Source organism: Haliaeetus leucocephalus, unplaced genomic scaffold (genome assembly GCF_000737465.1).
Source record: "Haliaeetus leucocephalus isolate CR32 unplaced genomic scaffold, Haliaeetus_leucocephalus-4.0 Scaffold556, whole genome shotgun sequence".
NCBI classification, from domain to species: Eukaryota; Metazoa; Chordata; class Aves; order Accipitriformes; family Accipitridae; genus Haliaeetus; species Haliaeetus leucocephalus.
The window spans coordinates 3,517,303-3,526,041 of NW_010972992.1; the positions used below are offsets into that span (position 1 = coordinate 3,517,303).

At 48.1% G+C, this 8,739-nt stretch overlaps 1 protein-coding gene across 3 annotated transcripts in view; it reads left to right on the plus strand.

Moving 5' to 3' along the window:
* Positions 1-8,522, plus strand: part of MTHFR (methylenetetrahydrofolate reductase (NAD(P)H)) — a 10,864-nt gene extending 2,342 nt beyond the window's left edge. For 2 of the 3 annotated variants that reach the window (XM_010577309.1, XM_010577308.1), the window contains exons 2-12: positions 440-691; positions 1,792-2,030; positions 2,342-2,452; positions 2,627-2,820; positions 3,286-3,536; positions 4,300-4,434; positions 4,746-4,926; positions 5,321-5,503; positions 6,935-7,036; positions 7,286-7,405; positions 7,903-8,522. In XM_010577309.1, coding sequence (XP_010575611.1) covers positions 450-691; positions 1,792-2,030; positions 2,342-2,452; positions 2,627-2,820; positions 3,286-3,536; positions 4,300-4,434; positions 4,746-4,926; positions 5,321-5,503; positions 6,935-7,036; positions 7,286-7,405; positions 7,903-8,100 — 1,956 coding nt within the window. In that variant the 5' untranslated portion in view covers positions 440-449 and the 3' untranslated portion in view covers positions 8,101-8,522. Of the gene's footprint in view, positions 1-439; positions 692-797; positions 855-1,791; positions 2,031-2,341; positions 2,453-2,626; positions 2,821-3,285; positions 3,537-4,299; positions 4,435-4,745; positions 4,927-5,320; positions 5,504-6,934; positions 7,037-7,285; positions 7,406-7,902 lie in introns of those variants that run through there. The other variant, XM_010577311.1, reaches the window with a different exon arrangement.
* The last annotated feature ends 217 nt before the right edge of the window (positions 8,523-8,739 follow it).

The following is an 8,739-nucleotide window of genomic DNA, read 5'->3' on the forward strand; positions in this document are numbered from 1 at the left end:
GGGGGGGGGGGGGGGGGGGGGGAAGTCTGCGGGCGTGTCCAGCCTGAGGCCATAATATCAAAGAGGCCCTCACTTGATGCACATGGGTATCATGGCTTGCTAAGTTGTTGTCAGGGCAAACGTGATGTTGATCTGACTCGTTTGATAGCCAACTTTGACCCAGCAGGCACAGAAGAGCTGCATCAAAGTGGCATGAAGCCATCTGCTGTGCTATTTCTGTCAGCACTATCTAAACACACATTTTATTGTGTTTTCACCAGATCCCCCACTACAGCTTACAGCAAGGCTGGCAAGAGGGACTCCTTGATGATGATTAATGTTGGGTCTTGGCATAGGCTTCCTTTTCATCATCTGCTGCCCACCCCAGCAGTAACTGCTCCTTGCTGAGGTCTGTGTCCTGTCTTGTACCCACCGTGCTCCTTCTGTTCCCCTCCTCCAGAGAGCTCACCATGGTCAATGAGACCCAGCATACCTGCAGTGCCAGTTCCAGCTCCAAGTCTGATGGCGGCAGCAGTAGTGGGAGTGAGAGCTCCAAGGACAGCTCACGCTGCTCCACCCCGGTCCTCGATGCTGACCGTCATGAACGACTGCGGGAGAAGATGCGTCGACGGCAGGAGTCTGGAGACAAGTGGTTCTCCTTGGAGTTCTTCCCACCACGCACAGCCAATGCTGCTGTCAATCTCATCTCCAGGTGAGGGCTGCAGGGTGGGAGAGGGGAGAGATTAAGTGTCTTTGGTGGAGGGCTGGGAAATAGCTAATGAGGCAGGCTCTGCCCCATGCTCTGTCTCCCCTTCCAGGTGACGAAGCAGGTAATGGGGCTGTGCTTTCCTGCTGAGGAGGGTAATGGACACCAGGTAACTTGTCTTCCTTGGAAGCCCTGAAGAGTTAAGTGTCATGATGGGGTTACTGAGGGGACCAGACTGTTTCCCCTCTCCCATGCTCTGTGAAGATGGAGCAACTCCACTGTCATGCTCTGGGGCTGAAGCAGTGCTGGGTGACAATAGAGCAGAAAAGTACCTATTAAAAGCAGAGAATATTTATTGATGGACAGTGTGCCCAAGTCTCTGGAACAGAGACTCCCACTTATTTTCAGGAACATCCAGCCACTATGGTTTGTGCCTCTATTACTGAGCACTACAGTTTTAGCCTCTTGAGATAGGTGTCCCCAGAGCTAAAGGTTATCCTGGAGCCCAGTGGGGAGCCCCAGGAGCCACCATGTACTCACTTGGGGGAGAAGAGGGACTTTCATAACTCTCTTTGTAACTGCTGTATGCCAGTGCCAGGTTTACTTTAAACAGAAGGGCCTGTTGCAACCCAGAGCAGAGGAGAGGCAAGTTAGGGGAGCCTTTGTTTCTTCTGTTAGGCACACTTGGGAACACAACAGAGATCTGATCCACCTTTTGATATTTGTGGCCTCTACAGTTAAAGCTGGGAACAGGGAGTTGCAGCATAGTCTCCCATCCCAAAAGGAATGGGACTTGCATTGCTGTCTATCAGAAGACATATCACTCTCATAGAGCATGCTGGGAGGAAGTTTATTCTACAGAAAACATTTAAGTTGTCTCTTCTTCAAAAAGATTGTAAGCTCCTCCTCATACAGCTTTAAAGGATGACTTTCCTTATTTATGTTGGCCACTTGCTAAACTCCTAGTTCAACACTTTTCTTGGTCTCTCACACTGCTGTCATCCAAGCTCTGTCTGTTGCTGGTATTCCAGCAATGAGCAAGATATCCAAGGCAAAGGGAGGGAAGTTGGCTACGTGGTAGGCTAACACAGCTCTAAAATCCACAGGTTTGACCGCATGGGAGCAGGTGGTCCACTCTTCATTGATGTGACGTGGCACCCCGCAGGGGACCCAGGATCTGACAAGGAAACTTCTTCCATGATTATTGCCAACACTGCCGTCAACTACTGTGGCCTGGAGACCATCCTGCACATGACATGCTGCAATCAGACCAAGGATGACATCACAGGGCATCTACAGAAGGCCAAGCGGCTCGGGTTGAAGAACATCATGGCATTACGTGGAGGTGAATCCTTTTGTCCTATGATGTGTAAGGCTGAGGTTGTATTGCCGTTGTGTTCAACTCCAGAGTAAAAATGGAGAAATAAAGATTTAGAGGCTCCTTCTGCTGTTGGAATTAAATGTTGAGACTGCATTTCTCTTGATCCCTTTGTTAGCATTCCCTCCAGCTCAAGGGTAGACAAAAGTCCATGGGTAAAACTGCAAACTTGGAGGTTTCATCTTGTCTTCCTTTTGATAGCAGGAGGTTTTTAGAGCACTAGCAGATCTGAGCCCAGCAAATAGTTGGAGAGAGCTGTGCATTTGTTCTCTTTTCAGATCCTGTTGGTGAGGAATGGGAGGAAGAAGTAGATGGCTTCAACTATGCTGTTGACCTGGTTAAGCACATTCGCAATGAATTTGATGATTACTTTGACATCTGTGTGGCAGGTAAATGTCTTTCACTGCAGAGTGTGGAGTAGGGCCTGAGACAGGGAAATCAGCTCAGCAGTTCCTCCGTGGACCTGGGCTGTGACAGCACAATCAGATTGGCTACTTTCTAATTTCTAGCATGTTGTCCTGACCACCAGGATTTTACTTGTTTTTTCCCTTTCCCCTCCAAAGGCTACCCCAAGGGTCATCCTGAAGCAGAGAGCTATGAGGCAGACCTGAGGTACCTGAAGGAGAAAGTCTTTGCTGGGGCAGACTTCATCATTACACAGCTTTTCTTCCGATCAGAGACCTTCCTCAAGTTCATGAAGGACTGCCAAGCCATTGGCATCACCTGCCCCATTATTCCTGGCATCTTCCCCATACAGGTGAAATCCAGTAATAATGGTTTGGGGAGGGAATAAGGATCCAGGATGTTAGGTGTTTGTGGGTCAGGAGCTGAGGGAGGTCTCTAAATATCCTCCGCAAAATTTCTGGGAAGTGAGAGTGCTAAACGTGTGATAAATCTGGAGATGGCTTGCCAAATTAAACTCCTTGTCCTGTAATAACAAGCCTAAAACGTTTTCTGTGCCCATATGGCAAAAAGGGATATAAAAGACAATGGTCTACCAGTCCTAAGGTGTTAGTCATCACTGGCAGCATGCTAGGCTCAGGCAAAGAAATGGGAAGAAATCACCTAAAGTGACGTGACCAGGACTGCATTACCATCCTAGAGATGGGGCCTCGGAGTAGAATCCAGGAGCCCCAATTCTAAATCTCCCTCCACAAAATCGAGATCAAGTACCTGTGTTAAGGGCCTTGGAAAAATGAAAATCCCCTGCATCCTCATCCAGGGTTACCACTCCCTGCGCCAGCTGGTGAAGCTCTCCAAGTTGGAAGTGCCTCAAGAAATCAAAGATGTGATTGAACCCATCAAGGACAATGATGCAGCTATCCGGAACTTTGGGGTGGAGCAGGCAGTGTCCATGTGCCGGGAGCTGTTGGATAGTGGCGTGGTGCATGGGCTCCATTTTTACACTCTCAATCGGGAAGTGGCTACTACTGAAGTCCTTAAGCGCCTGGGCCTATGGACGGAGGACCCCAGGTGAGCAGAATATGCTGGCTTCTGTTAGTTCCTCTTTCACATCCATCCATCCCATCTCATGAAGGCTCAAGCAATGGATGGGTTAGCACCGCTCCTCTGCTGGTAGTTCTTTTGTTGGTTTTTTTTTTTTAGCACCTTTGTGCATTTAGAAGTTCACCCTTCCTGCAGGTGTCTGACAAAAGCTGTGAGGAATAGAGGGGACAGATGAAGGAAGAATTTGTTTTAGTCAAATGGCTTTAAAGTAGCCTGTTCTGGAACTTTAAAAACCTGAACTCTTAGAGCTGCCACTTGGAAGAAACATGTTTTTTGAGGTCTGTCACAACACCTCTTACAGACTAGGTGCTATGTAAGCTCCTGCTGTGGATTTCTAGGGTTCTTTACAGCTAATAAAGGGCATGTGGACTTTTCTCTGAGTCCACAGGCTTTGGCATAGACAAGAGGAGCAAAGGAAAACGGATAGCTGTATTTTCTTCGTGTTAAAAATAGCTTCACACAGTGCTTTTCCCTTACCTCATCCAATTTCAGTTGTCAGTCCTGTACTTAACTATTTAATAGACATCTACTGAGCATCCTGTGAGGGAACTGGGTGGGAGAAGATTTTCCATAAAGGAAGAGTTTTCTGTCCTACTTCTTGACAAATAGTACTCTTCTCAGCCCCTGTTACTTGCTCTCCCCAGAGGCAAAATTCTCCCAGGGAAGGGCTTCTGGCCTCTAGTGGAAAGTCTGCAGAGGAATTGTGTTAACATCTGCTCCTCCCATGCAGGCGGCCTCTGCCCTGGGCAGTCAGTGCTCACCCCAAGAGAAGAGTTGAAGATGTTCGGCCAATCTTCTGGGCCTCTAGGCCAAAGAGTTACATCTATCGAACTCAAGAATGGGATGATTTCCCCAATGGCCGATGGTAAGCTGTCAGCCTGCAGTGGCAGTGAGATAGAAGTGTGGTATGAAAGCCTGCTCCACAGTTGATGTCTGTCATTAGCGGGTGATCTGGGCACGCTTTGGGCTTGACAGAACAGGTGGCTTCTTAATGAAGTGGTCCCCAGTTGCTTGGATTTGAATGAAGTGAGGAGAACGGCACCAAGATGTTGAGGCTTTTGGTCTCTAGGTGGATTTTGCTGGATACTTCTCTTCCTGGGTGGCTGTCTTCCTGCATCACCAAATCAGCTCATCTTCCTCAGTGGCCTGTTAATCCTGTGTCTGGTCCCCTTACAGGGGTAACTCCTCCTCTCCAGCCTTTGGGGAACTGAAGGACTATTACCTCTTCTACCTGAAGAGCAAGTCTCCCCGGGAGGAGCTTCTGAAGATGTGGGGAGAAGAGCTGACTGGTGAGGAAAGCGTCTTTGAGGTGTTCACGTGTTATATCACCGGAGAACCCAACAAGAATGGGCACAAGGTGAGTGACGGCTCAGGAGGGGATGGTCAGTGTGCCACAGACAATAGTGCGCATTTCCTCTTGCTCCTGGTCCCACATTGTTCTTCTAAACAAGAATTGGCACTTCCCTATCCAAAAGGATGTCCTGAGATAGCAGCTGAAGGAAATCCAACAGCCAGAGCTAGGGCTCAACATAAAAGGAAAGCTGCTATGGTATGACAGAACCAGTACCAATAGACTTCAGCAGTCATTCTTAAGAATTGAGGATATCCTGCCCCTTGAACCAAACCTGGGAATTCTGTCCCGAAGTAGGTGTGTTTGAGACCAATAGGGCACTTCTGAGTTTGTTCAACATCTAGATGGTAACAAAAGGGTTGTTACATCCATTGTGAGCCATCCTTTCTCCTCATGGTAGGTTACGTGTATGCCTTGGAATGATGACCCTCTTGCCACTGAAACTAACCTTCTGAAGGAGCAGCTGGAGAAGGTTAACAGACGAGGAATCCTGACCATCAACTCCCAGCCAAACATCAATGGCAAACCATCCACAGACCCCATTGTAGGCTGGGGGCCCAGTGGGGGTTATGTCTTCCAAAAGGTACTGCACTACTCTGGGCTAGGCAGCAAAGAGTTATGACCCAGTTTAGTCTCTGTTAGGAAGGGAGGTCCTAGGCTTTCAGCTAGATAATCCTTCTGCCTGCTCCTTATCTTAATGCCTTCTTGCTGAGATGAGGCAAAGCTCCTTTGGTATTGTAAGAGAGAGACTGTGTCATCTCTATGGCTTACTTCATAGCTGTTTTCCCCCACCTCAAGACATCTATAGTTTCTTGTTTTTACCCTCAGCAAGTAATTCTTGGTAATTTCTTTCTAGAGCAGGGCTATGAAGTTTTAGGTACAAACACCTGCCTGCCCACTGCATTTGATCCCATTCAGTGATGCAGGAAGCACCCGGGTTTTTCATAAGATAGGAATCAATGAAGTAGTATCTCTACTGTCCAGCTCCTCGTGGTAGTAACTGGGCATTTAAAAATTTCCCCATCTGTCCTTCTCTAAGGCAGAGTTCTCCACGAATTGCCCCCACTCCACAGCACTACCACTGTGCTGTTCAGACAGCTGCCAGGTTCCTTCTCTAGCCTGCAAGCAGCCTTATCGCCCATGCCTGCCTCCTACTGTCATGCATTTTCAGGCCCTAGAGCCTTGCCACTAATGGCTGTGATTGATAGGAATCTCCCATCAAGGTAAATGCGAAGCAAGTGGCTCATACTAGGAAACAAAGCAGCCTTGTTCAAAAGGGATCCAAACCCCTAAAGCCATGAGACCAGCAGATGGCAAATGCAGTTACGTTTTCAAAGGAAAAAAATTCCCCCGAGGTGAGGGGAAATTGGTCATCTCACACAATAGCCAGGAAATGAGAGGAGGGGAAGCCGTTGTTGGGAGCAGCCAAGCACGGAGCAAGTACAGAATTAGGTTATATAAGCACACAGGGAGATTTGTGAACAGAAGATGAGGACAGGGAATGGTAGGGTGCTTGGGAGAGCCCAGCTGAGACCCCTGACTTCTGCACCCGCCAGACTGGGCTGCCTTGGCAGGACACTGCTGTTCATAGGGTACCACGCAGAACAGAGGTCAAGCTCAAGGCATCTTCCAAGCACTCTGTCTGGCACAGACTGCTTCCCAGGCACAGCAGTTGTGGTTACGCTCTCTGGAGCTTATTCCAGCCTGCCTCTTTATGTGGGTGAAAACCAGGAAGATTGTAGCTTTCCTGAGCTGGTTGTTCCTGGGCTGTTATCTCTGCTTTCCCCAATTTCCTCCCGCCCCGCCCCAGCTCTCTTACTGATTTGCTCTGCCCTTTGCTCAAGCATCCTCTGTAGTACACCCTTCTGGGAATGGACATAAAAGTCTTAAGCTGCCTGGATTCCAAGTAGCCCAGACTGTACAGCTGTTCTCTTGGTTGCCTGTATGTGTCCCAGCCCTACCATGAGTAAAGGCTCTTCTTATTTTCTTTGCCCTTCCCTATCCCTCCCTGTAGGCATACCTGGAGTTCTTCACCTCCAGTGAGATCGTCACGGCACTGCTCAAAGTGCTGAAGAAGTATGAATTGCGAGTGAACTACCACATTGTCAATGTCAAGGTAGGCTGTTGTTTACAGGAAACTTTCCTTTCACCACCCTGGGAGAGAGGCAAACATCAAAGATTCAGATATCACTATGAAGAAAGTGTGATGTGAAGGCTGATCAAGGGAAGGGAAAGTGAAGCAAGTCAGCTGTGATGTGTAGCAGCTGCCTGATCTCTTAACAAGGAGAGGCTAAAGGCACTTGTTCCAACTCACTCAATCCCTCCTCCAGCAGCTGCTTCAGAAAGGTTTTCCTTCCTTTGGCAGGGCCAGAATATCACCAATGCTCCAGATCTGCAACCCAATGCTGTCACCTGGGGCATCTTCCCAGGCAGAGAGATCATCCAGCCCACTGTAGTGGATCCTGTAAGCTTCCTCTCCTGGAAGGTGAGTCCTCCCTCCTGCTGGATACATTGCTGTGATGCCCTGGAAGTTCAGAGCGTCTGGTTTGTTTTTAGTCTGTGACACTTCTCACAATCGAGTACTGTTGTGATATTAGCTTGCAGAGGTCCAGATATTGCTCTTCCTACTCCCTCAGTGTAAGAAGAACTTTGCTCGCAGCAAGAGCTCTTCTCTGACACCAAGAGCCCAGTAACTGGAGGCTTAGCAGCTACCACTCTCCCTGTACTGGGCCCCAGAGTTCTGGGCAGTAGCTCTCCCTCCCCTCTTACACGCACAGGGGCAGTATTGAGCCATTTTATTGCAAACATGTCTCCAGCTCTGGGCACTTCTCACTGACTGGAAAGCACGAGGCTCCTTGCAATTTTTACTGAGAAGGCTGGCGAGGCATGTGTAACACTGGTTGTGTTAACTGAAGTAATATGAAAATGTAGCTCTCTAACATGTGCATTACACCATGCCAACACTTTTTTTTTCCTTGGCAGGATGAGGCCTTTGCACTGTGGATCGAGCAATGGGCCAAGCTCTATGAAGAAGAGTCACCATCTCGCATGATAATCCAGTACATCCATGACAACTACTACTTGGTCAACCTGGTGGACAATGACTTCCCACTTGAAAACTGCCTCTGGCAGGTTGTGGATGATACTTTTGAGCTGTTGAACACTCAGACTCAGCAGTGAAAATTCCTCTTCAACTCCCTTACTTCCTCCTTCCGTCCATTGACTGCGGAGAGAGAAAAAGCAGCTCCTGTGCTGATGGTGGAACACACTCTCTTAAATCCAGTGACTAGGCTAGCTCTCTGATCTGCCTCCACTACATGCTGTTCTATCCCCAACACAAAGGCTCCCTGATCACTTTTTGTTGAACAATAGCCAGAACTACCTGAATCTGTGAGCTGAGGCTCTAGACTGAGCTTGAAGGCCAGCTCTGCAGGATGAAGAGGTGCTAATCATGGCTATGTTGATTACAGTAACAGGAGAACTCTTGTGCATCAATGTGATAAAACTCAGTGGGATTCTGGTAACTTTCTCATGCCAGAAATGCTGCCTTGGGGGCAGAAACACTCCTGTCAGCAGTGCCTATGCTATTTCAGCAGTTACCAACCTGGAAAAGAAGCTCAAGTGGCTTTTACGTTGCACTCCTAAGATGTATTTCTTCATAACTGATCATATCAGGCTCTTTTGCACTTACTCCAGAAGAAGGTTCAAATTTTCTCCCTAACTTTTCTCCTTTTATTATATTTCCTGTATTCTTTTTAATATAAATATGTGAATCTCACTTCTGGATGAGACTGAATAGGAATTGCACTATTTCTTAGA